This window comes from Hyperoodon ampullatus (assembly GCF_949752795.1).
Source record: "Hyperoodon ampullatus genome assembly, chromosome: 1".
Lineage (NCBI taxonomy): Eukaryota > Metazoa > Chordata > Mammalia > Artiodactyla > Ziphiidae > Hyperoodon > Hyperoodon ampullatus.
In genome coordinates, this window is record NC_136914.1 from 196,987,383 (window position 1) to 197,015,377 (window position 27,995).

At 38.5% G+C, this 27,995-nt stretch overlaps 1 protein-coding gene across 2 annotated transcripts; it reads right to left on the reverse strand.

Moving 5' to 3' along the window:
* Window positions 1-990: 990 nt before the first annotated feature.
* On the reverse strand, window positions 991-27,995 carry TCTN3 (tectonic family member 3; the record flags this gene model as incomplete). Of its 2 annotated transcripts, none has more annotated exons than XM_079720308.1 (14): window positions 991-1,227; window positions 14,229-14,366; window positions 18,096-18,249; window positions 18,530-18,624; window positions 19,071-19,178; window positions 20,052-20,177; window positions 21,490-21,564; window positions 22,135-22,170; window positions 22,640-22,755; window positions 22,835-22,943; window positions 23,180-23,307; window positions 27,039-27,157; window positions 27,474-27,597; window positions 27,761-27,995. In XM_079720308.1, 14 exons carry the CDS (start codon window positions 27,993-27,995, stop codon window positions 991-993), a joined length of 1,800 nt encoding a protein of 599 aa, XP_079576434.1. The 2 variants fall into 2 exon arrangements, with proteins under 2 accessions (XP_079576434.1, XP_079576433.1); XM_079720307.1 differs by having other exon boundaries at window positions 21,490-21,570.

Here is a 27,995-nt window from a genome sequence, read left to right on the forward strand (position 1 = left end):
ATAAAGCCAGGTCTACTCAATTTTCGGTGGTTGTACAACATTCCAATCTATGGATACATCATAGTTTATTTAACTAATTCCCTATTGTTGGACATCACCCCCCCCGCCCCATAATGTCTAATAAGTGGAATTGTTGGGTTAAAGTTTGTGAACATTTTTAAGGCTTTTGATACATATTAAATAGCTATTTGCCCTTCTGTCTAAGTTTCTACCAGTTTATGTTCTCACTAAAAGTATTCGAGAGTACCTGTTTCTCCACACCTGTAACGGGCCGCTTGGGATTTCAATTTCATTCTATCCAAATTGCACATACCCCTTTACAGTAAAACTTGCTCCTTAAATTGAATACATGATTACAATAGAGACCTCGTGCAGTAAGAGACCTCCTGTATAAACAAAGGGAGGGAAGAAGACTGCATTATTCTCTAGATGATTTAAAAAAATGTTTTTCAAAGGTCTGTTACAAGGGGAGTGACTGGAGATAAGAACATCATAAAATCTTATCTAAGATATGTTAAGCAGCTTTGTAATTGGAAACTAGGCTTACAAGCTAATCAAATTAGCAGAGGGGTAGAGAGGAAAAGAATACTTGGGGTATTCCTGCCTCGGAAGAGCAGATGTGCTCATTTCTAGTGTAAGATCTCATACACTACAGTTTTAAAAGGCATGGTAGATCACGATGAGATCCATTTCACACCCATTAGGATGGCTAATATAAAAATAACAAATATTGGGAAGGATATGGAGAAATTGGAACCCTTACATACTGCTGGTGGTGCAGCCAGTTTGGAAAGTAGTTTGGCAGTTCCTCAATAGATTAAACATAAAGTTACCATATTGCCCAGCAATTCCACTCCTTCATTTAGGTCCTCTGTTCTCCTAAATGCTCTCCTCTGGTCATGAGCAGGTGAGGATCTGTTTAGCCAAGATAAGCAGGGTGCCTCAGAACTTCCCATGGGGAACACTGAAATCTGCTTCTTCTTCTTTTTTTCACTTAGTCTCTAGGTTGAGAACTCCAAGTAGTAAGAGACACAGGATAAGAATGGGAGAGACTGAGCCTTTTTGAGAGTCTACTCCTCTGCTGAATACCATTTTGAAGGGAAAGAAGAAGTCGAATGGCAATTTCCAGTCCATTCTGGGTTGGCCTCTTGGAGGCTCTGGCTTCTGGGTAATGTCCACAAAGGTCACAACAGTTGTCAAAGGTACTTCTGTTTCTTGTTGGGAATCCTGCAAGAAGAATGTCCGTGACAGGTTAGTGCTTGGTACCCATTCAAATAGCCCTCCAATTTGACTGTTATTATTACTTCCCTGAATAAAGACTCAAAACAAACTGCTCTAAGCAAGACAGACCTTTTTCTCATATTGATCCTATGTAGTTCTCCTTCTGAGTGAGACACAAGGAAATTAAATTCTTAGCAATACTCCAGGACACCAGAACTGTGAACAGTTACACCTACCAAAAGACTGACTCTAGCTTCCTGCAGGTGGGGGCCTGTCTGATATCAAAGAGGCCACTGCTTCTGTTATGTGTTCAGCAGCTCTACCTTATCAGGTAGAAACTGCTGCTGTTAGGTGTTTAGCAGCTCTACCTTATCAGGTCCCAGAAGGCTCCATGCTCTGAAACAGTACACACGTACTAGCAGTATTTCTATTCCTTCTTCAGTTGTAGAAAGAAATGTGAAACTTCATGGAAAAAGCAAAGAACTCAGTAATGTGGATTAAAAAACCATCAAATTCACAGAATCTCAGGGTTAGAAAGGATCCTCCCAACCAAACACCAATTCAAGTCAAGTGAAAAAGATGCTCTTTGTCAAGCTGACTCAAGTATCTGATCTAATAGACATAGCTTTGGGTAGATATGGTTGCAGCCTGATGACTGGAATTAAGTTTGTCTAAACTGAATTCCCTTTGTTCTGACTCTGTTCACTAGGCAAACTTTTGATTATAATTTGACAGTAAATAACTATCTTGTGGAACCAGAAATGAAGATTTTCATTTACCTTCCTTCACTCTGATGCCACATATCTCTGCTGTGGTCTTTGGCAACAGTAAATATCAGGCTCTGGGAACATAATTTTGCTTGGTATACCCTTCCACAGGCATTTTTAAAATAAATGGATGTGGGACCAGTGTTGTGATAATCTTGCACGTCATACTAACTCTTTGGATTTTTTTTTTTAAACAGTGAAGCTCATATGGGAGTTGGCATAGAACTAAGGTAACTTATGTGGCATTGAAAGACCCACATACATTCCAAGTACAGCCAGCTTAGGTTGAAGATGCTGAGGGTATCCTGACTCCAGCCACGCATTGAAAACTGGCTGAGACTAACCAGACAAAGAAAATGGGGAGGAGTTTATTACTTAAGATTAAGTAATAAACTTTCTTTGGACTTTAACTTACAAAAGGATTTCCTGTTTAGGATTTTAATTTTTCCGTAGGAACTTTATAATGGGGAGAGGATATATATTCAATTTTTGGAGAAAATCTTTGCAGTTGACATTATTGAAATACGTTAACATTGTTATTTAATCTCACTGCAGAATGCCTGATGAGCTATATAAGCTGGGATGGCTGGAAACACTTTGGGATGGGAAATAGAATAGGGAATGAATTTTTAGCCTTGGGTTCAGTGTTGCCTAAGAGTTTATTTAATTAATGGGCTGTTCTGACTCATTTCAGAGCCTTTAGGGGGAGGGGAAATTTTAAACTGCCTACAAGCAGTCCCAGGTGTTGTGGTTCTAACTAGGGTAGTGGCCTCATAATGGAAGAGTGTAGTTTTACATTAGGAAGCTCACTGCTACACACCCAAGCCAAATCTACCTATCTAGTGTTTATTAGTGATAAAGCTGATATTTTGATCTCCACCTGACTCTTTTAATTGGTTTCAAGCTGAGGTAGGGAAAAGTGTCATTAGCTCCTGCAAACTCCAAAATCAGGGAACTTCTGGAGCCTTGGGGTCAGCCTATACTGGGAACTGAGCTATGAGCCAAGAAGGCAAACTTTAGGCCCATGTCTACCCAAATATATATATATATACACACACACACACATATACATACATATACACACACACACATATATATGTGTGTATATATATATATATATATATATATATATATTTAAGTCTATAGTGGTATTTCAATGGCTGGGAAATCCCACATGGTAAAAGTTCTTCGAATTGTTTTCTTCAGACTCACTTGGGATTAGGCTCATCAGAGCTACTACTGGACTTGATTTTAGGATGGCAATGTAAAGACATGTCTTCTCTCTGTATATCTTAAAACCACTCCAATACAATAAGAAACAGATACAAAATTCCATCTTCACTGAAATAGAGAGATATCATAATATGTGAATACAGAAAACAGATGGAGGCAAGGTTTCACAGAGGGAAAGAAGGCCAAACCTAAAAGCCTTCAGAGACGAGAAGAAGATCTCTGTAGAACCCTGAAAGACTCAGTAATAGAAGACAACAGGGAAGCAGGGATGAGGCAGGGACAGAAGATGGTTACTGAATGATACCCTCCTCAATGCAATCAGACAACCACCCTTTCCCTATCTCAACAAGAGACCAGAAAATTTAAACCGGAGAAATTCTGGATTTAGGGCCACTGGACATGGAAAAGGACAGAGTGAGGGCTTCCCTAGTGGCGCAGTGGTTAAGAATCCACCTGCCAATGCAGGGGACACAGGTTCGAGCCCTGGTCCAGGAAGATCCCACATGCCGTGGAGCAACTAAGCCCGTGCGCCACAACTACTGAGCCTGCGCTCTAGAGCTGGCGAGCCACAACTACTGAAGCCCGCAAGTCTAGAGCCTGTGCTCTGCAACAAGAGAAGCCACCGCAATGAGAAACCCTCGCAAGTCAAAGAAGAGTAGCCCCCGCTCTCCGCAACTAGAGAAAAAAAAAAAAAGCCTGCACACAGCAATGAAGACCCAGTGCAGCCAAAAATAAAAAAATAAACAAAATAAATAAATAAAAACGAAAAGGACAGAGTGAGGTATGGAACTTAAAATAGGGCAATTATTCTGTATAATGAAATCCCTTCCCCCAGTCTGGCTTCAAAATGGTGAGAGATGGTCTTATACACATATCCTTCAGTCAGGAGCCAGGAGGGTTTTTTTTCTGGAGAAAATTAACAGTCCCAATAAGAAGATAAAAAGATAATGACATTGGCAGTCCTACAACCCTCAAAGCTACTGCACCTAACCACCGTACAGTGAAGCCTACAAGTCAATAAGTCTCACTTATGATCACAGAGCTTTCCATCAGTTTAACACCTTACTCTTATTTTGGATAGACAGCTAGAGATTGCCAGGTAAGTGGTAGAAGTTTCTCATGTTAAAGAGAAAAACTGTACCAAATGAATGGAATAAACAAATTCAGAGGAAACAGAGATTAAAGATGAAGACAAAAAATTGTTAATATCTTAAAAATATATAAGAAAAGGATATTATGAAAAGACACAGAATAGGATTGAGCTCTCAGATATTAAAAATGTGATAGCCAAAAGAAATTCAGTAAAAAGACTAAAAGACAAAGTTGAGGAACTCTTCTAGAAAGAACAAAAAGATAAACAGAGAGATAATATAAGAGAAAAGAAAAAATTAGAGAATCAATATAGTGATCCTGTAACAGATTAACAGGAGTTCCAAAAAGAAAGAACAGAAAATAGTGGGGGGGAAATTATTAAACATATAATAATAATTGAAATTTATCAGAACTGAGCTTTAAAAGAGTAAAAAAATCGCATGAATTGTTTGGTATGATGAATGAAGAAAAAATACTACCCAAGGCCTCATTTTGTGGAAACTTCAGACTATTAGGGGTAAAAATAGTATCTTAAAATGGCTTCTCAACAGCAATATTGGAAACTAGAGGAATGCTTTCAAAATTGAGAGTGAAAATTATTTTCAATCTAGAATTCTATACCTAGCCAAATGATCAACTATGCATCATGATAATGATGACGATGGTGGTTAAATAAAGTTATCTTTAGATGTGTAAACTAAAGAAAAAAAAGTATTTTACATGCTCCTTTTTTCAAAGATGTTATTAGAATTTGAGCTCCACCAAAACAAGAGAATAAACCAAGAAAAATGAAAAAGTAATGTCTAGTTAACAGCAAATCTAACACAAGTAGGAAGCAAGGGGGAATCTCCAAGATGACAGTAAAGGAAAGTTCCAAAACAGCTGCTGGGCAGCAACTAGTCCATTTTACATCAGATTATGGAGGTCTCCGTGAAGAAAATACGTAGGAAAGGTAGAACAAGTAACACTATTGGCAAGTTCAGCTGGCAATGCAGCTGGAAAACTGCACTGAGAGGAATTTTACAGAGCTGTTAGAGTATGTGAGAAGTTTTAGCTATTAGCTCAAAGAAAATTAAAGAAATGAAATATGAGGTAATTATTAATTTTAGGAAGAATAAAACATTTCACAAAAATTTAATTACTTGGCTCAACATAAATGTATGATCACAAAAATGAAACACTGAATATTGACTTAATAAAACATTTTGATGTAACTATACTGGGAGAGTGGTGGGAGGGGTAGGAGAAGAGTAACAAAGCTAAACTCATCTACCAAGATAGGATGTCAATAGATTATATAAACTCTAAATTCAAGAGATAACTGAGTATGATATTGCTTAGAAATTGAGACAAATACCAGCAAGAAAGAGGAAAAGGGTTAAACAGGTTAATTTCTGGAGAGCAGGGGGGATATGGGACTTTATTTTTTGTTAAGAGATCCTCTTTTCTAGCATTTTTGACTTTAAAAATATGTTTACATATTATTTTGATAAATTATACAATTATTAATTAATTTGATATATTATACCATTATGTAGCATTAGCCTAATCTGCAGGGGAATTCTGAGCTATAATGTAGGATTTACAGTTCCAACAATTTGTGTGCTCCCAACCCAAGGCAAGGGAGTTGGGCTCTCATATTCCTATGCCCTTAAGTCATTAGTTAAGAGCCATCTGGGAGATGTATATTTCCAGGCACTTGACAGGCAAAGTGGGTTCCAGGAGCTTGAGGGTGGCCTTCCAAAACAAACAAAACAAAAAAGGGAGAAAAACTTCAGAATACCTACCAAATTAAAAAAAGAGTGGTGGTTGGGGGGGGGGGATGAAAAATACAAGGGTTACTGCAAAAAGTAGTATTATATTTGGTAGTCAACAGGCTATTACCATATAAGATATAAAAGAACTGAATGAAATGCCCAAACTAAAAACTATCCATCATCCTTGACTCATTCTCTCCCTCAACCTCTGCATCAAGCAATCAAGTCCTATCCGTGATAAACCTCCTGAACTCTGTCTCCTTCCTGCAGCCCTCACATCTGGGCCCAGGCTGTTAGTATATCCTGGATAATTTCTGTAACAGTGTTCCAAACCTCACCTCGGTATTGCTCCACACCTTCTGTAAGAGTGGATGACATCTATCTTGTTTACCACACTATACCTAGCACCAATCATGATACTTAGCACAGGGGAGGCACTCAACAAAGATCCTTTTTTGCATAAATGAGTAGAGGTATTTTGGAGATAGGGAACTAATATAAAGTAAGAAGAGGTAAATAAATCACAAGGTAGTAAGTATGCCATAGCTAATTTGAGAGTCAGCAATTACAGGTTACTTTGACTCCTTATCCTTCCCACCACACTGTAATTAGGATCTCTAAAGGTTGTGGTTCATTCATTCATATACTTATTTGTTAATATTTCAAATGAAATGCTTATTCTTCATATATTAAAAATACTGCCTCCATATTTATGTGGAGGTTTGGAACAAGTGCAGTCTAGTAGATAATCCAATAATTAAAAGGAACTTGAATGCACTTGCCAGGTCACTGGGTAATACTGAATGTTATTGACCCATTTTAGAGCCTTTGTTTTAGTGCCACATGAAGAAAAAGATTTTAAAGTTAAGTTCAGTGTGTTACACATGAATTCTTAAGTCTAAAGTTTTTTATTTGCATTTTAAAAGTTATGTATAAGCAAAATTAGAGAATTCACTGCTTAGCATGTGTAGCAAGAATACTGAAAAAAACAAAACAAAACAAAAAAACAAACAAGCAAACAAAAAAAACCCAAAACCCCTCAAAGTCCAGTCATTGGGACTTCCTTGGTGGCACAGTGGTCAAGAATCCACCTGCCAATGCAGGGGACATGGGTTCAATCCCTGGTCTGGGAAGATCGTACATGCCGCGGGGCAACTAAGCCGGTGTGCCACAACTACTGAAGCCCGCATGCCCAGAGCCCATGCTCTGCAACAAAAGAAGCCACCGCAATGAGAAGCCTACACACCACAACGAAGAGTAGCACCCTGCTCGCCGCAACGAGAGAAAGCCCACGTGCAGCAACGAAGACCCAACACAGTCAAAAAAAAAAAAAAAAAAGTCTGGTCATCTCATTTCTTTTATCAAAACAAAAGGACAAAGCCAAGTCAGCACAATTTCTTTTACTATGGATCTAGTTCTTTTATGTATGGTTGACAATTTATTTCTACCTTAAGCTATAATATTTTATGATGTTTACCACCAGCAATTCTGTTTTAACACTTTGTGAAGCTTAGGGGATTTATTTGCTTCAGTTCAGTTTACATGCAGCAAAATACTTTGTCCCCAAGTAAGATTTACTGTTTAATAACATAAAAAGTTTGGATTAGATTCTGTTTGGCTTTGATAATAAGAAGTACACCCTATATGTTACTATATTACATATTTATAATGATAACTTTTAAACCATTATGTGCTAATCCTCTATGTCAAATCAATACAAATGAAAACTATCACTATTAGAGAAAAAGCTGTGGATACCACCTCTTAGATTTATGTTTTTGTAGCTACATATTTCAGACTATGGACTATGTGCTATTAAGACTAAGGCTGTGATGAACATTCTTGTACAAATCTTATTTTGGACATATGTTTTCATTTATTTTGGGTAAATAACCAGGAAAAATTGCTGGGTCATAGAGAAGATGAATTTGTAAGACTAAGTGATTGTACCATTTTTCATTCCCATTAGTGAAGTATGAGAGCTCCAGTTGTTCTACATTCTTGCAAGATTTCATGTTATCACAGTCTTTTTTTTTTTTTTTTTTTTGCGGTACGCGGGCGTCTCACCGCTGTGGCCTCTCCCGTTGTGGAGCACAGGCTCCGGAAGCGCAGGCTCAGCAGCCACGGCTCACGGGCCCAGCCACTCCGCGGCATGTGGGATCCTCCTGGACCAGGGCACAAACCCGTGTCCCCTGCATCGGCAGGCGGACTCTCAACCACTGCGCCACCAGGGAAGCCCTCACGGTCTTTTTGATTTTAGCTATTCTAGTGCATATTCTATTGGATTTTCTAGTGAGTGGTGTCTTATGCTTTTAATTTGCATATCCCTAATGACTAAAGATGTTGAGCACTTTTTCATGTTTATTGGTCATTTATGTAGTATCTGTTCAAATCTTTTGCCAATTTCTAGTGGGTTTTTTTTTTTGGTCCTTGCATTATTTATTTGTTGGTGTTCTTTGCATATCTCGATATGATCTTTTGTCAGATAATGCATTGAGAAATATGGTCTCCCAAGCTGCAGTATGGCTTTTCATTTTCATAATGGTATCTTTTGATAGGCAGAGATTTTAAATTTTGATTAAGTCGAATTTATCAAATTTTTAGTTTTACGGTTAATGATTTTTGTTTCTTGCCCAAGAAATCTTTACCTACTTCAAATTTGCAAAGATATTCTATGTTTCTTTTAGAAGTTTTATGACTCTGGATTTCACATATAGGTTTATGATCAAGGCATAAGTATTTTGTGTATGGAGTTAGTTCATTTTCTCCCCATATGTTTATTCAGTAGTTCCAGTTTCATCCAGTTGTTCCAGCACCAACTGTTTTAAAAAAAAGGCCTTTTCCTATTGAATTTTTTGTGGATCTATCTTTAGACTCCCTGTTTTTTCTCATTGGTCTATTTGTTACCAGCACCACACTAAGATTTAGAGTAAATCCTGAAATCAGTAAAGTCTTCCAACTTTGTTCTTCTTTTTCAAAATTGTTTTGGCTATTCTAAGTCCTTTGCATTTTCATGTAAATTTTAGAATCAGCTTGTCAATTTCCACAAAAATGCCTACTAGGATTTTTTGGGGTTTGCATTGATTCTATAGATCCATCTCGGGACAGATAATGGATCTGTCTTCTTCTCCATGAACATGGTATATCACTCCATTTATTTAGGTCTCTTGTAACTTCTCTCAGTAATGTTCTATAATGAAGAGGTTTTGCATTCTTTTTGCTAAATTTGTTCCTAAGTACTTTATGTTTTTTCATGCTATTGTAAATGAAACTGAATAAATTCATCTTAAAAATAACATCTAGGGCTTCCCTGGTGGCGCAGTGGTTGAGAGTCCGCCTGCCGATGCAGGGGACACGGGTTCGTGCCCCAGTTCGGGAAGATCCCACATGCCGCGGAGTGGCTGGGCCCTTGAGCCATGGCTGCTGAGCTTGAGCGTCTGGAGCCTGTGCTCCGCAACGGGAGAGGCCACAACAGTGAGAGGCCCGCGTACCGCAAAAAAAAAAAAAAAAAAAAATAACATCTAATTATTATTATTTTTTTAAATTTTTGGCCATGCTGTGCTGCTTGCAGGATCTTAGTTCCCTGACTAGGGATCAAACCCATGCCCTTGGGAGTGAAAGCACAGAGTCCTAACTACTGGACCACCAGGGAATTCCTAAAAATAACATCTAGTTATTTTTAGATGTTTTCTTAGTGACTTTGAGAAAGTTTAATTATTACAAAAGCAGTAAATTATACTGTAAAAAATTAAAGAATAATGATAAATAAAAAAGATATAAAAACACCATATTTCCATCACCAAGAATACCACTATTAACATTTACATCTTTATCTATACACACAGACATTGATATATGCATTTTTAACTATATGGGATCATACTGTATAGGCTGTTTTATAATCTACTTAAAAAAATGAATCTCTATTTTTTCATGTTAATGGTAGTTCTATGTAAAATATAGTCCATATTCAAGTTTCCTCAACTATCCCAAAATATACTTTACAATTGTTTGTCCAAATGAGAATCCAATGCAAAAACATGAACTGCATCTGCTTGTTATATTCATGAGTCTCATTTAATCTAACACAATCAGAAATGGTGGTATCTATTATGATTGTTAGAACTTATAAGTACATGATTTTTAAGAAGTTAGCTGACATCTGGTATTAAAACTGATTTTAGGAGAACTAGTGATTTAAATACAGTAAAATCAATAATAATTTCTGAAAAATAACTAATGAATTATTTATATATAACACTTTCCAGATAATATATACATTATTTCTCCGTATTTTCTTGGGGAAAAACATATATTTGAGGGAAAAACCAATGAAAAAATTTTAATACCCTCACTTATTTTAAAGATGTCAGTGAAGTTATCATGATTTTCAAATGAGTCAAAGAGAATGCATATGTTAGAGTAAATGTTCCTAAACATCATGTGTCAGGGAGAGATCTTAGGTGGTTATACATTTTAACATATGGAACAATGAGCATAACTTTAAAAAGTTCTTTAAAAAAATAAAAAGAGGTAATAAGATAACAGAACAATCCAGTGAACTAGGTAAAGTTCTATACAGACTACTAAGAACCACAGAAAGGGGCAGAGAACTTCTATAGTCTAATCATTCATCGAGAGAGAAGCAAATAGTGGTTGACTGATCCTTGAAAAAGAAAGACTTTAGTGACAGAAACTTTACTGACTGTCATAGCAACCAAGTCCACTGGCAGTGTTACTGTTGCCCCTTCTCGGAAGAGAGGTCATTTGGTATTCTCCAATACATCAACAGAAATGAGAAAGAGAACTGTTTGTTACCAATCCAGCCACTTCCTAGTCCTTTCTTTCATAGCAATTAGTTCAAAAAATCTAATTCTGAATTATTCTTATTTTGTTTAGTGTTCTTTATCTTTCCTAGGATACTGCCTGTTTAATTAAGAGATTGTGGTAGAGATTCTTAGCCGGGCTTCAAGAAATCAATAAATCCCTTGAAACTATATAAAGAATGTTGTGTGTCTGTGCATTTTTCTAGTAAGTGAATAGCTTTCAACAGATTCTCAACAGGGTCCATAAAATTAAGAACCACTAGCTAGACTGATAGCTAGGTTGGCAGTTTTTCTAGCATATGCTATTTAATTGAGGTATAAACACTGCTAACTTTCATTTACAATATAATGAATAAAAGGCATTTATTAAACAATATATTTAGCTTTGAAATGTAGTCAGAGATATATTCTCTAAAAGTTTTTCAAATTGCAAATTGTGACCCACTAGTGTCTACCATTAAAAATAAAACAGAATAAATTACAATAGAACAGACTATCACAGAGTGTACTGCATAAAGATAACGTTTTATAAAAATCTTATTTCAGTTTTATATAAGTATGTGTTATAAGCTGGGTTGTGATGTAAAATATATTTCTTACCATGGATGATAGCCAACAAAGGTTGAAAAACACTGCTCTAATTCCTGCTTATCTCTTTTGTGTTTTGCTTTAAACCTATTTGATATGCTATTTATATGGAAATTCAGAACCAAAAATGGTATGATAATAAAACAATAATGACGATATGATGAGCGATATTTACTGAGTATTCACTATGTGCCAGGAAATGTGTTAAATGTTTTATTTTATGGTCTCATTTAATCTGCATAACCTAATGAAGTGTTATTATTAATCTCCATCTTATAGATGAGAGTAATTAGATTTAGAGAAATAAAATAACTTGATTTGGGCCTACGTCTGTCTGACTCAATGCCTGGGCTCTTAATTACCACCCTCAACTTCAGGCAACAGGTCTCCTAGATAATCCAAAAAGCTTGATGATCCACTTAAATATAGAAATGAATATTATAATTCTAGAAAGGTTCAGAGCCTTGATCCTGTGATGCTACGCTGTTCTTTTACCTCACTTATTATTTTGGTTTTATTGATTCAAAATATTCTTTATAACTAGTTGTTTCTTCCTTGAGATATATTTTCTTTTTTAAATTAAAAGAAAGTTTAGGGCTTCCCTGGTGGCGCAGTGGTTGAGAGTCCGCCTGCCGATGCAGGGGACACGGGTTCGTGCCCCGGTCTGGGAAGATCCCACATGCCGCGGAGCGGTTGGGCCCGTGAGCCATGGCCGTTGAGCCTGCGCGTCCGGAGCCTGTGCTCCGCAATGGGAGAGGCCACAACAGTGAGAGGCCCACGTACAGCAAAAAAAAAAAAAAAAAAAAAAGAAAGTTTATATTCAGACAGAAGACATGATGTATTTTATCAAGCCCCAAACTTAACGATCCCTTTAAAGGACCAATTAGTACAAAAACATAAGCAGCAGAGTACCATGTAAATAAATCCTATTTACTTCATGGGTTTTTTGTGAGAATTCAATACTAAAAACACATAAAAAATATTACCAGTGCCTGTTACATAGTAAATGTTCAATAAATGTTTTGTTATTATTATTATCATACAAGAAGACAGGGAAGTCTACACAGTGTTTTGCTTAAATTCTTCCCTATTTTGTAGTTTGTTGTTGGGAACATTCCAAAAATTTTGCTGCTTCATTTTTTATAGTGAGAGGAATCTCAGGTGTTTCTAAAGCTACATTTATACCATGAAAAGTCATTCAGATAGTTCAGTTCAAAATTCAACCGACCTTCATTTCAAGGTGCAAAAACAGAAATGCCTACCAGCCTAAGCAAATAACCTGAATGAGAGAAGTGGGATGGCTAAGGGTGGGTAGGTATAGGCTGTGTAAATGGGGTACTCTAGTAGTTGAAATCACCATTCAGCAGCAGGAGAGTTTATGCCATGCAGGAGTGTAGGATCTTTACCACCAGATTTTCAAGAGAAGTCAGAGTTCTGGATGTGAAGGTAAAATTTCTTGATTTTTAAATGTTGACACAAATTTAAAAAACAAAACACTTTGTAAAGGGGGCAGAATAACCTGAAAAGTTAACCTCTACTAAATACTAGAAAAATATAATGATTAAAAATATCTAGACAAGAGGCACTGGGTAGCCTTCAATGCCTGAGAGAGCCAGAGATTCAGGAAGATAAAAACAGTCCTGTAGGTACCTCCCAAACTACACAGGTATTCATAAATAAAGATACAGTTCATAAAAATAAAACAATAGATTCAGTGCAGTATCTGTAACAGATTACCTGAGTCCTACAGAGAGTTCTATTTTATTCAGTAAACCAACACAGGGAGAATGGAATGTTCTCATTAACACAGTTTCCAGCAACCTGAGTTTTAACACATTTACAGGCATAGAGAGCTAAGGTGGTCAACTCTGTTGTGAGGGAGGAGCTAAAGGTCTTTTACTTCTGACTTAAATGTAGTCTCTAGTTTCTTTTCTGGGAGGTAAATGCTATGACTTACAGGTAATAATTTCAATTACTTTTAATTTCCATTAAAAGTTAATGAGTTCATACATGAATCAGTTCACCAGGACCTAATGATTTCTGTTTTTGAACTTCTAAAGCTATGTGTTAGGTTCTAAAACCAAGACAGATGCTAAAGCTGTCTTAAGGCACATCATAAACAATGGGTATATGTTTACTACATGTTAAAATGATTTATTTTAGGGAATTTCCCAGCGGTCCAGTGTGTAGGATTCTGCACTTCCACTGCAGGGGGTACAGGTTCGATCCCTGATCCGGGAACTAAGATCCCACAAGCTGCATGGTGCGGCCAAAAAAAAAAAAATTTATTTTAATGGAGTGCAATCAACCAAAAATTGATGACTACAAACTAGCCACAGTAGTAACTTTAACAGCAACCCACAGGCCCAGAGACTCTAATTAGCATGTGACTGTCACACTGAATACAGCTATGGAAAATCTTTTCTGTGGTTGAATCAACCAGTGTAGTAATACTGGTATGATTAAGTTAAAAGAACTAACCTATTACTATAGTCATGAAATTAAAAAAAAAAAAACAGAAAAAAAGGGATATAGATTGTATTCACCATAAAAACATGTTAAATTTCAGTAACCAGGCAGGGAGGATTGACTTGAAAGTTAATTGTGTCAGCTCATTCTAACCAAACATTGGCTGGTAGCATAAATTGGCTCCCAGAAGTTAAAAAATTATCTGGTCATCAAATGGCTGATAAGACAATCGAGGCTTTGTAAGCCTTGGTGGTCCTTTATGAGCCAAGACTTACCTGTATGGGCTGACAGTGGTATAGGAATCGGGCTCCTGACACATGAGCTTGTGGGTTGGACTGGAGGCCTACATATGCCCACAATATCTGGATCTCCAAGGAAACTGGTATGACACAGCAGGAAGTACAATGCACAGCCTGCAGAAGGGAAAAGAAGCATTTGCTTCAATTGTTGATGGTTGCCTATAGTTATTTATCATGCATTAAGTAGCCACTGTTTCTTAAACATTACACAATAACAGAGAAGGCAAATGTGGCTTAGAGAAAGGACACAGAAGTTCGTAATAGGCCATATTACTGTCCATGAGCTTAAAAAATTAATATTCTAAAATAGAAATACTAATGTAGAGATTAATAAAACATGAGCCCATGTACAATGGTTATAAGAAGTGCTCAGTGAGTGGTGCAGTCAGTACTGTGGAATGCCAGAAGAAGAAACAGCCATTTCTGGCTGAGGATGGTTTTGTGGAACTGGGATGAGTAATATGTGACTGGAAGAAATAGTGTTTAAAGGAAAATTTACGTAGAGAGATGGCATATAAAGTGGTATGCAACTAGAACAGCACGTGATGCCATTGAGGGACAGTTGCTGATTAATTAGAATAGTTACTGAGTGTCTCCTATGTGCCAGACATGTGGGAGGCACTGGCCTTGAGCAGATCACTCGACTGAAGCAAAGGATTTGAACACAGGAACAGCGAAAAGATTAGGGAAGGACGTTTCAGGGTTAGATTATGAAGTCCAACCAAGCAGTGTGACCCCCAGGAGGATTAATTCCAAGATGCAGGAAGCACTGATGGAAGTGAGGACACAAATCAGGAGGTTACTATAACTTAGCAGATACAAACTATCCTCAAATATGCCTGTGCTTTTCTAACTTCATACTTTTTATAGTAAGGCTCAGACACAGGCAATAACATGTTTAAACTAGGACTAGGGGAAGACAGACTAAGTTTATGTTCAATTTATTAAGGAACTGTCAAACTCTTTTCCAAATTGGCTCCACCATTTTGCAGTCCTACCAACAATGTCTGAGGGTTCCAATTTCTCCACATTCCTGCCAACACTTGTTATTGTCCATTTTAAAAATTATAGCCATCCCAGTGGGTATGAAGTGGTATCTCCTTGGGGTTTTGCATTTCCTTAATGGCAAACACTTTTCCTTTCATTTATTCTATCTACGTTAGGAAAAATTTTCCATGTTATCAAATATCCTTCAAAAATGTGATTTAAAAATATAAATAGTAGGTTTAAGAATAATAAAGAGTAGTTCCACTATAATCTCAATCCTTGTCACTAACCATCCCTTTTCTGTACTCAGCCATGTATTATCCAAAACCACACTCCCTCAGTATGGCTGTATGAAGTTTAAGAGAACTCAGTTTGACTGCAGTTCCCCAAAGGCTGGATCAAGTACATGTAGCTACTTATCCCCCAAGTCTCATTAAAGGAAAGAAGTATACAAGGAATCAAGTCATAATAGTGCTGAGAAAGGGAAAGGGGGCACTTTAAAAATAATCTCTAAGGAGAAAGGCCTTTCAAAGTCTGAACCAAAATGTGAAAGTTGAGGAAAAAAAAGAAGATTGATAAATCTCACAATATGAAAATCAATTTCTGCAAGGCATGAAAGCCATAAACAAAGTCAAAAGACAAATGACAAACTGGGAAAAGAATATTTACAAATCATACAACAGAAAAGAGCCAATTTCTCAAATACAAAGGTTTTCTACAAGTTATAAGACAAGTAATCAATAAAAATGGGCAAGAGATATAAATAGATCATAGTGAAGAAAACACGAATTGTTCAACTATATGTCAAGATACTCAACCTTACTCATAGTAAGAGAAAAATAAAACTACAATGGAATGCTATTTTTCATTTATCAGATGAGCAAAGATTAAAAGTTTGATAACCCAGTGTTGAGGAGAGTATGGGGTAACAAGCCATCTCATAGATGGATAGTGGGACTGTAAATTGGTACAACCTGATGGGAAATAAATTGGCAATATTTATTAAAAATTTAAATGCATATACCTTTTGATCTAGCAATTCTACTTCTAGGATTTATCATATAGGTTTATTTTCACAAGTATGAAATGGTGCCTGAACCAGGTTATAAAATGCCACACTCGCAGTGGTTAAGAATCCACCTGCTAATGCAGGGGACACGGGTTTGAGCCCTGGTCTGGGCAGATCCCACATGCTGTGGGCAACTAAGCCCATGCACCACAACTATTGAGCCCACACACCACAAATACTGAAGCCCACATGCCTAGAGCCTGTGCTCTGCAACAAGAGAAGCCACCACAATGAGAAGCCCGTGCACCACGATGAAGAGGAGCCCCTGCTTGCCGCAACTAGAGAAAGCCCGTGCACAGCAGCGAAGACCCAACACAGCCAGTAAAATAAAATAAAATAAAATAAAATAAAATAAAATAAAAGGACTTCCCCGGTGGTTCAGTGGTTAAGAATCCGCCTGCCAATGCAGGGGACATGGGTTTGAGCCCTGGTCCAGGAAGGTCCCACATGCCATGGAGCAACTAAGCCTGTGCACCACAACTACTGAGCCTGTGCTTTAGAGCCCGCGAGCCACAACTACTGAGCCCACGTGCCACAACTACTGAAGCCCGTGTGCCTAGAGCCCATGCTCCACAACAAGAGAAGCCACTGCAATGAGAAGTCCGCGCACTGCAATGAAGACCCAATGCAGCCAAAAATAAATGAATAAATAAATTTATTAAAAATAAAAATAAAATAAAATAAAATGCCACACTGTAACAGCAAAAGGCTGAAAACAACCTGAATGTTCACCAATAAAACTGGCTAAATAAATTATTTATGGTTCATCCATATAATGGAATAGTATGCAACTATACCACGCAAAGAATGAGGAAGCTTATTATATACTGACATGGAATAAACGCTGAAGGTCAAGTGAAAAAAGCAAAGTGCAGAGCTGTGTTTATGATATTATAAAATTTGGATTAAAAAAAAGAATATGAGTATTTACTTGTGTGAGCATGCAATATCTCTAGAAGGAAAGAAACTAGTAACTTCTTTTGCCTCTGTGGAAGGGAAGAGTTGTCTGAGAGAGAGTTTTATTTTGTACTTTTGAGCCAAGTGTATGTATTATTTATACAGAAAAATAAACAATTAAAAAGTTTAAGTGAAAGGAAATAAAATTAAAGGTACAGTTGATTAAAGCCAGGAGGTAGGGGGTAGGCAAAAGAGGAAGAAGAAAGATTTCTTTATTTTACTTAGACACACACAGATTTCCCTATTTTACTTAGATTGGAATCAAGAGGTATACCTGCTGAGCACTGATGTAGTGGCCACCAGAAAAAGTAAAAACAGAAACAGCTAAATGAGATTCCTTCAGGGGCAGTGGGTACTGAGGTTTTTACTTTTCATTAACACTATTCTACATGGTTTGAATTTTTACCGTTAATGTATTTTTACTAAATGTAAATGTAAAAATGTTTTAGAACACAAGGAACACAATTTCAACCTCAGAGAAAGAATCTGTGCTGACCAAATATTCAAGAATGTAAGAGAATATTTGAAATATATATGAAATATATTTAGTTTATTTTTCTCCTGTTATGAGTAAGGTTGATTTTGAACCAGAGGCCAATCTCTAGACTTCCTACCTTCAAATTTTTCTCTAAGTGAGGAAAGTTATGTATAAAACTAACCTGAAATAATGACTTCAAACGGGCATGATTTCTTATATTCTTTCTTTTATGACAACCACATTCTCTTTCTTCTATGACAACCAAATCAACTATGGAAACAGGGCTGGTTTTAATCTTAATAAACAAAAGAGGAAAGTGAGCTTTGGTCAGAATGTGTATTTCTCTCCTTACTGAAACACTGCAGTTCCTGCTGAGGATCCTGGTCCACTCTCCCTTCTGGGCTGGGTCAGCATTACCAAAGATGGCAACGTGTTCGGGTCTGGGACTTCCATGAAGAGTCTGATAAATCTCCTGCTGCAAGTGGCTGCAGTCCACCCTTTTCAGCCTGAAATGAAACACCACAGAGGTTGGGGTCCAATGCTAACATAATAATGTAATTCATCCAAATATTAGAAATGATATCTTAAAATAAACTGAAGGAAATAATCCTTAGCAGATATAAAGGACTGTCGAAAAAACCTCTTAGGAATATTAATATTATTTAAATATTACTCCTAACTAGCATTCTCTGAACTCTGATTTCAAAATATAAAAGTTGCCACATCAACATATTCCCTACAGGCAGAGACAAATTTGTTGGAAATGATGTGGAAGCAGAGAATTACCTGAGCTTGCATCCAGATATTGCATTCACTCCAAATTGTACTTCGTGTCTCTTAATAGAGCAAGTTCCATCACCCTCGCTCTGTAAGAGGGTCATCTGAGGTAGAAGGCGATGGTCAAGGAGATCATAAAAGAAAAAAAAGTAGGCAGATTGGAAAATTTATGCTTCTTATTATTTCCTTAACACTTTTTGTACTTTATTAATATATTATTCAAGTCACAATTCTTTTTCCTCTGGCAATGAAAACATAGAGGAACAATTATTGTTCTTCCAAAAATGGATGACCACACACCAGCATATAAATATTTCATTAAAACAAACAAAATTTAGTCAGGATCCTCACCTTTGGCCAGGCTAATGTAAGTTCTAAAGCCTTTGGTAGCATCAACATTTGAGATCCTAATGTATTAATGGTTTAGTAATGGAAGACCTCAATACCTAAAAAATGGGGGAACCTCAGAATTGGAAAATCCAAAAGATCAGTAGTTAAAGCTTTTCTCATTAGGCTGCAATAGGCCACCCAGAGACCCAAAAAAGGATACTGAGTGTCTTCTATCACCGGTTAGAGCCAGGAGTGGCTTCTCAGCAATATAGCCAGGATTCCCACTTCTAAAACCAGTAAGAGAAGCAGCTGTGCTCTGTTGAAAAGCCTGCAGAAAGAGTGAAGGAAAAGTCAATATGGAGAAAAGCATGCTCTCCCACCTTCCAGTGTGGTTTCATATCCTTCCTTAAGGCAATGCTGTAGGTTAGCTGCACTGAACAATCTGGCTTCCTTCCACAGTGCAGATTTTTGCAGAAGTTGATACTTCAGCATCTTTTACTGTTTTTTATTCACTAAAATAAATCCTGAGGATCTGAACATTGATGTTCACTACATGCTACTTCTACCAAGGATTACAACTAAAGATCTATCAACGATCTATCAATCCTGTTTTTCAAAATTACTATTAATTTCGGGCTATGTTCAGTGTGGCTAAAACCAGAGGAGTTTAAATGTAATTTAGAAATATATTTTAATTAACTATAGATGTTCCACAGATGAACTCTGAGAGACATGGGATTTGGTTGATCACTTGAGGGTAGAGTTGAGGAGAAACTGGACTCTGCTGGGTTCAAAAAGAAAGAAAGTAGAAGAAAGCCAAAGGGTGGTGATCAAGACTGGAAACTTAGATTAAGTGGGAAATGAGCAAAACCCTGAATGCCCAGAAACATGAAAAAAGCTAGTTAAAGAATTTTTGTGGGATATTAGTTGAGTTTATGATTCACAATGACTATTTAAAAAAAGAGTTTGGATTTGTGAGTGAAGTCCTGCTTTGCTGGGGGACCATGCTAATGAATAAACACTGTTGAATCCTTATCACTTGAAGTTAAATTATGGAATATTAAACGTTGAGGCTTCAGTTGACAGATTGAACTAGTCCTTCATATTCTTATTCTATCTTGCATGTGTTACAGAAGCAGGGGAGCTACTTCTAACCCGATATTTCTTTCTTCTTGATCCCCTGTAGTAGAAGGGCCCTAACCCTGAAATGAATGATGAAGTGTTGCTGGAATGAAGTGCCTGGCTCGACAGTCAGGTTGGTTTGCACAAAACTGATGGAGACTTTCTGGATTCCAAAAGTCCCATTGGTTTCTATCTCATAGATGACCTGAAATACAAAAGTAGAATCAATTAATAAAAACTATTTTGTGGGCCAATTATGTTTAGGACATAAGATTTCCTGTCTTTAAGGGTTTTACTGTAACTGAATGAGGGAACAGAATGGTGACTGTAGTTAACAACATTGCATTATATATTTGCAAGTGGCTAAGAGCAGATCTTAAAAGTTTTCATCACAAGGAAAAAATTTGTTAACTATGTGTGGTAATGAATGTCAACTAAACTTATTGTGATGATCATTTCACAGTATATATGTGCATCAAATCATTATGTTGTACACCTAAAACTAATACAATGTTATATGTCAATTACATCTCAATTTAAAAAAGTAACTGGATGAGAGAGACTAAAAAAGTAATCTTAAAAATGCCAAATACAGGGCTTCCCTGGTGGCGCAGTGGTTGGGAGTCCGCCTGCCGATGCAGGGGACGTGGGTTCGTGCCCAGGTCCGGGAAGATCCCACATGCCGCGGAGCGGATGGGCCTGTGGGCCATGGCCGCTGGGCCTGCGCATCCGGAGCCTGTGCTCCTCAATGGGAGAGGCCACAACAGTGAGAGGCCAGCATACCACACACACACACACACAAAAATGCCAAATACAAATACCATGAAAAGATAAAATTTGACTTCATATTATATCTACACATGAAAAAAAGAGACTGGATGGAGCTCTTTGAAAGAGTTCATGGGAGAGGTGAGTTTACAGTAAGAACTGAAGGGAAGAAAAATAAGTTTTGATCTTGTGCAGAGGAGGTGAGTAGAAGCACAGGCAGAGGTGAGCAAGGAATGGAAACCTGGTTTGCCTGGCTCTCACAATGTCCAAGGATGAATAAAGATGGCAGCTGGAGACGGAAGTCATGAAAAAATGAAGGTAACCTGAGATTTCTAAGCATAGTTTTTAAAATGATGTTTTCCAATAATTCTTACTTTTGTTGGTTGATTAGAAGAGAGAGAAAAAAGGAAAAGAAGGTGACTAGTCTATTTCAGAGGTTCAGATGATACTGACTTTGTCAATAAAAGAAACTGTGGTCAGTAAAAACCATAACAGACTGCACATGGACAAAGAAGGAGGAACCAGAAATAATCTTAATGTTCTGGATGTGAAATGCCAGAGGACGGCAGCAATGGAAACAACTGAAACACGTGGGGAGGAAGGTGATGGGCTCAGTCATTAATGTGTTAAGTTTCAGGTAATGCTCAAAAATTCACGTGGGGTTGGTTTGGTACTTAATGGAAGATGAAGCACCTCTGCTAATGCTGATCAACATACATCAGTCCAGAATCTGAGGTCAGCATCCCTACCTGGGAAACAACATTCTGACAAGTGTTTCCAGACAACAGAGGAGAGTCAGCCTGTGAGACAGGTGTTACAGGCACCTGGAACTAGCAAGGGAAAGAGGCGAATCAATTAAAATTGAAAGCAGCACTTTTTCTTCTAGTTACATATTATGCTGAAATGAGTATTTTTCCTTTTTGACTATCACGTTCCTCTCTCCTTCCATTGCCAGTCTACAGCTTAAGTTCAAAAGTCATTCTAATTCAGCACTTCTCAAAACATATTTTTTGGAACATTACTTCTATTAGATATAAAATAAAGGTTCCATGGTCAAATAAGTTTTAGAAATACTATATCTGGCACTTCCCTCTTAGAGATTAAGAAGACCCTCTAGCATATTAAAGACTTCAAGTAGTCCATCCTAAATATAATGTTTAACTTTATTTAACCCGAAGTTTCTCAAACTTACCTAATACCTTATGATTCTTATTTCACATGATGCTTATTAATTATATAGAACAAAAAGAAAAACACTCTTTTAGACTCATACTTGAACAGTCTGATGCATCACGCACATATTCTCTTTCACCATTACAATCTAGAGTGAGACTGCCTCAGATGTAAAGGGACCAAATATTCTCTTTCGTTTTTCCTGATAAAAAGCATCATACCTTCGTATTCTGCAGATCACTCAAACCTCTTGGAACCTAGTATAAGAGAACAGCAAGGACATGAGTGTGCATATATCTTAACATAAAATCTGCAGGAGCTTGTGGTTTCTCATTTGGGGGAAAAAAAAAAATCAACATTTTTTTTCTACCTGACTTTTCCTTACACTAAAATGCCAGAAGCAGGGCTCAGCGGAGGTTGGATGGACTGTGATGCCCACCTACTCTGAGTAGAGCTCTAACAAACAGCAAAAGCAAGACGTTTTGGTGAAATAGTGAGATGTCACCCCATCCTACCTCCTCTAGCAAATTCCACTAGCCAGAAAGGTGAGAACCTCTTATCCTATCTATCCCTACTTCTTTCATCTTTCTTCAGATGACAGGGCTTTTAGGCCCTCTGCCTTCTACATAGCTCTTGGGCATCCTGACTTCCAGTTCAGTGCTTGTGGGAAGCATGATAACTTTTTAAGTCCACAGTGGTGACAGTGGGGAGAGAACGGACACCCACCTTCAAGACCGTGAAGTTATGATAAGAGGCAGCATTGAGGGTGGGATCCAAGGTACAGCTATCTGCCAGATTCTTGAAGAAACGAGCACAGGTTGTACTTTTACTCTCCAGGAAACCTTAGAATTAAGGGAGTGGTACATGAGAAAGCCTATTTTAAACTGAACAAAAAGGCTGGCGCTTGTACTCCAGGCTCACCTGCAGGATTGCTCTCAGCACAGAGTCCCCCAGCTCCAACTCCTGCAGGCTGCCTCAGCAAGCCTATTACAGACCACTTGGGGAAGTAAGTCAGAATGGGGTCCCCAGCCTAAACAAAGTATAGCAGAAATTTATTCACAGTGAGATTGGACTGAACTCCACCAGAAAAGAATAAGCAGAAACAAAAGTTAACTCAATAGGTTGTTAACATGGACAATACTGCCCTCCAAAAGAGCTGACAGTGGCTTACCTAGTTGCAGGTGGGTATCTCAAAGATACCTCGTCAATTGTCAGTATGCGGGCAAAAACCAAACCAAACGATCCCTCCCCCTTCTGTAGGCTCACCCTGTAAAAAGGTGGTGGTGACTGGGTTTGGAATGTTGAAGTGAATGATTCACCTCCAAACTCTGTAGCCAGGGCCTGGAAGCTGGTTGCATTGACCTTTTGGAGCTTCTGGAAATAGGTTAATTTTGCTAAAATATTTTTAAAAAGAAAAGGGGTTTAGATAAAATAAAATCATTTTTAAGTATCTGGCATACCAAGAAACTAATCTTTAAAAATATTTTTATTGAGGCTTAAAATATACACAGTAAAGTATGCAAATGCACTAATCTTAAGCATAAACTCAAAGAATTTTAGAACATTTATATACTTTTATTACTACCACTCAGAACATTTTCCCAGGTTCCCAATCAATACGCCGTCTTCAGAGATAATAACAATTTTGATTTCTATCACCTAATAATTTATTTGTAATTTGTTAACTGAATTATTGTTTTAGTATTAAGATCTGAGATAAGAATATGACCAACGAATGCCAGTCAGTTCCATGTCTCTGATGCCAGGAATGTGTATGATTAGCAATTTGTGATGAAAATAGGAGTCTCGGTAATGCACACATTTGTCCCATACCAGAGGAGTCTCTAGTACAACAAAATGGTACTGTTTCCATAGGAAGATGGCAGAGTTGGAGACAATATTTGACTTGTCCTCTCCAAGTCTTCCAATCTCCTGTAAACTTCAACTAACCAGTCCTCATAATAAGGTTTCCATCTCTCAAGTATATGGATTTGTCGTATTTTATTCCTTTCACCTTATAATTTCTACACTGAAGATTTTTCAAATACACCCAATGGGTATTTTCTCTAACAATTCTGTAATTTATATTATAGCAATGTATAAATCTATCCAAGCTCCTGCAGCCATCTCCTTATGGCACTTCAGAACCAGGAGAGAGATGTAGGTAAAGGCCTCTGACATTCTCCCCTGCCCAGAGGGTGGCCTATAATGAACACTCTGCTTTACCACCCAAGTTTTCTGCTAACTTGAAAAAGGGATGTAGCAGAAAATTGGCCCATACTAGTTTCTCTCTTTCTTCATAATTATGGTCATTTGGACAGATTCAAAAGGAAATCAAGACATGTATCACCAAAAGCTAATGAAGATGCCACATAACATAAGCTTGACCTTTATCCTCTGTGATCACAAAGTCCTAATCATTTGACTTTTCAGTTTTCTAATGGAACACGAAATGAAGATAACTCAATTCTGGGGCCTTTCAGGCTACTCACTTTCTATCTGTCTCCTAGATCTTTATTACTCAAAGTGTGGTGCACAGACTAGCAGCCCCAGCACTACCTGGGATGTTGTCAGAAATTCAGAATCTTAAGCTATGCACCAGACCTACTGAATCAGAATGTGCATGTTAACAAGACCTCCAGGTGATGTGGGTGCATATTAGGATTGAAAAGCCTTGCTCTGGAACAGGTGATGCTAGTGCTGCTGGTCTGCAGACCACCTTCTTCCATCTCTGATCCGAAATGTTCAAATTTTAAAGCTTCCAGGAGCTGTTTAATATTTCCTTCAGAACTCATCCCTGAAAACCACATGGAAGAAATACTTACCTCATTAAAAAATGTAGTTATTTCTATCTTTATAAATGAAAGAAAAATTAAGCTAAAAAAGAAGGTACGTTGACGGGCTTCCCTGGTGGCGCAGTGGTTGAGAGTCCGCCTGCCAATGCAGGGGACACGGGTTCGTGCCCCGGTCTGGGAAGATCCCAAATGCCACGGACCGGCTGGGCCCGTGAGCCATGGCCGCTGAGCCTGTGTGTCCGGAGCCTGTGCTCCGCAACGGGAGAGGCCACAACAGTGAGAGAGGACTGTGTACCGCAGGAAAAAAAAAAAAAAGGTACGTTGAGATGGAAAATATCCATCTGAATATTTTTTCATGGCTTAAAAGAGTAAGAGAATGTTAACATTTTGTCTCTCACTGTAGTGCAGGGATATTGGTGGTAGTGATGGTAAGCAGGAATAATGCAGATAAGAAGCACAGGCTAAGGAAAAATAGAATTTCTACCTAAAATTTCTACCATCACATATGGTGTATTATACCCAACAGGGCTTAAAGGTATTTAGACTTAGACTGATACAATTTCAGATGTGGAAGGAAGCCCAGAGATCATCTGGTCCAATTCCATTAGGAAATTTGGATCCTAAGAGGTAAATGAGTTGCAAAAGGCCACAGAGCCATCTGGCAGAGCCAGGAGTAGATCACAGATCTCCCGATTCCTGGTCTGGGATTTTTCCCACTCCATCATGTTGTACAGCCTCTAACAATGTCTGTTACTGATGATTATTATCAGCAAATATTAAGCACTATGGGCAAAGATATGGTCCATCCTTTCTACGTGCCGACAATTTACCTGGGGAGACACAACATTCATATAAAATGATAACAATTCAAAGTATCATATAAGTTCTAAAGGAGTGACTCTCAGGTGTTGCTGGGGAAAGAAAGTTCAGAAACACTGGTCTGGAAACAGTATGGCGTGGGAAGCAGGAGGGGATTAAAAGCAGGCAGCACCAGTTGGACGCTACTGCGATATCCCTCGAGCATTTTCATGAGGCTAGAATTAGAAGGCAATGGGAGATTTGGAAAGGATGGGGCAGCTGCAGCCTTACTTTAAAATGCAGCATTTGCCTTGCTCCCTTTACCTTCTCACAACCTGAATGGCTGCAAGCCTCCTGATAACTGCTTCCACATTCAAGTCCCCTCAAACCCAAACTTGGTTGCTTTATGAAACAAATATAGTTTTGCAATTTATTTTCTAACAGATGAAACCAGGATGAGCTGACTTCCAGAGTGTAAGGGACATTTAAGTCTATTTTATGTGAGAACATTATCTTGCTTCTTAGACAATAAGTTAAAAAAAGATATATTAGATGTACATCTTTAAAAATGTTATACTCATCACCAACAAATTTTTAAGTCTATTTAATTATTTATTTAGGCTGCATTGGGTATTCGCTGCCTGCTTCGCTGCTGGGCTTTTCTCTAGTTGCGGCGAGCGGGGGCCACTCTTCCCTGTGGTGCACAGGCCTCTCACTGCGGTGGCCTATCCTGCTGTGGAGCACGGGCCCTAGGTGCATGGGCTTCAGCAGTTGTGGCATGCAGGCTCAGTAGTTGTGGCGCACAGGCTTAGTTGCTCCACAGCATGTGGGATCTTCCCAGACCAGGGCTCGAACCTGTGTCCCCTGCATTGGCAGGCGGATTCTTAACCACCACGCCACCCCAGAAGCCATCTAATTCTATTTAAAAACCTTAATAACAACTACCTTTCATTTTTATTGCACTCTACAGTTATAGAGCACTTTCACATTCAGAATTAGTGATATTATTTCTCATTCTGCAGTTGAAGAAATGAGCCTGGAAATTTGTTCAAGTCTGTGCAGCTGGTAAGTAAATGAAGGGCTGAGACCCAAGTCAAATGCTCTTTCCCCTATATTGTTGCCTCATAAAATAAAAACAAGGTTGATGTAGACTCATTTGTCAAAGACATTCATTCACGTATTATTTGGTGCCTCTTATGTCAGGCACTGGGGATTCAGTGAGCCCCTTCATGGAGATTGTAGCAAGTGGGAGATATAGTCTATCTATAATCCTCTGAGCTAAGAGGGCTGACTGAAATTAAAGTTCTGTATGGGCTTTCTGATCCACAGCCAAGAGAGCAAAAGAGATTGCCAATGTTCACTAATAAGAGAAAACAGAAGGGGCACGGGGACAGGTGGAAGGAGAGGGAGCATGATAGAGATCCATAGGGGGAAAAAAGTTTAAAAAACAAAGAAAAGGAAAAAACGTCGGAGACTAAGCTAACCCTCAGTAAATGTTAGGCAATAGGAATAGCCAACATAGTTCTACTCACAGTTGTTCACATGGACACAAAACTGCTTAATTCCATTTGAATCCATGAAAACTCTTGAAGGAAACGGGGAATTACTTCGGAAGATAAGAGAGTTGTCTACACACACCCAACTTAAAGACCTGAGGAAATAGGAGGGAGAATAGATACATTTAGAATGAGGATTAGGTCCAAAGAAGGGTGCCCCACCGGTATCAGTCAGATGCCAAAGAGAGGACTCCTTGGGCAGCCACAGGACAATACGAAGATTCTATTCTATTGGCCAGCCCTGCTCTAGAGCACCAGAAGAGGAACGGCTCTCCTGGGAAAAACCAAGGTAGTTCCATCCCCAGGAGTGGAAGTGGGGGTGGGAGGCACGAAGGCTAACCCTACTTCCAAATGTTACTTATTCTACAGCCCCAATCCCCTTTAGGATTCAACCTGAGCATCGCAGCTCACCTCACGCTGCCTGGAAGACAGAAGGAGAAAACTGTCCTGGGATGGAGAAGATAGCAGTCCCTGTCGCAGCAGCAATTCATATCGCAGGCACCGGGAGTCAAGTCACAGACACAAATCGGTAAGACTACAACATAAAGCAGAGCAAATGGGGTGTGCATCCCCAAACTCTTCCAAGTGTTAATTCCCCTTCTTCCAACAGCCCCACTCCTTACTTTATGGGAATTCACTTTGTTCACAGAATTTGGATCTAAGTCAGCAGTTTCCAACCCCGCATCCTCTCCCCTCACCTGGGAAGAGATCCACGGTCCTATTCCCAGGCGCCGAGGGAGTCACGACAGTAGGACTCACTGTAGAGACGCCAGGCACCTCCGAGGAGGATTGAAGGGTCTCGCCCTGCGTCCTTGGCCCCAGGTCCGATTGGGTGGACACTGCCCCAGACGGGGACGGAGATGGCTGAGGCCGGACCTCCTCGGGGACCATCAGGAAGAACACCTGCAGCAGCGCGAGCTGCGAGGTAAACAT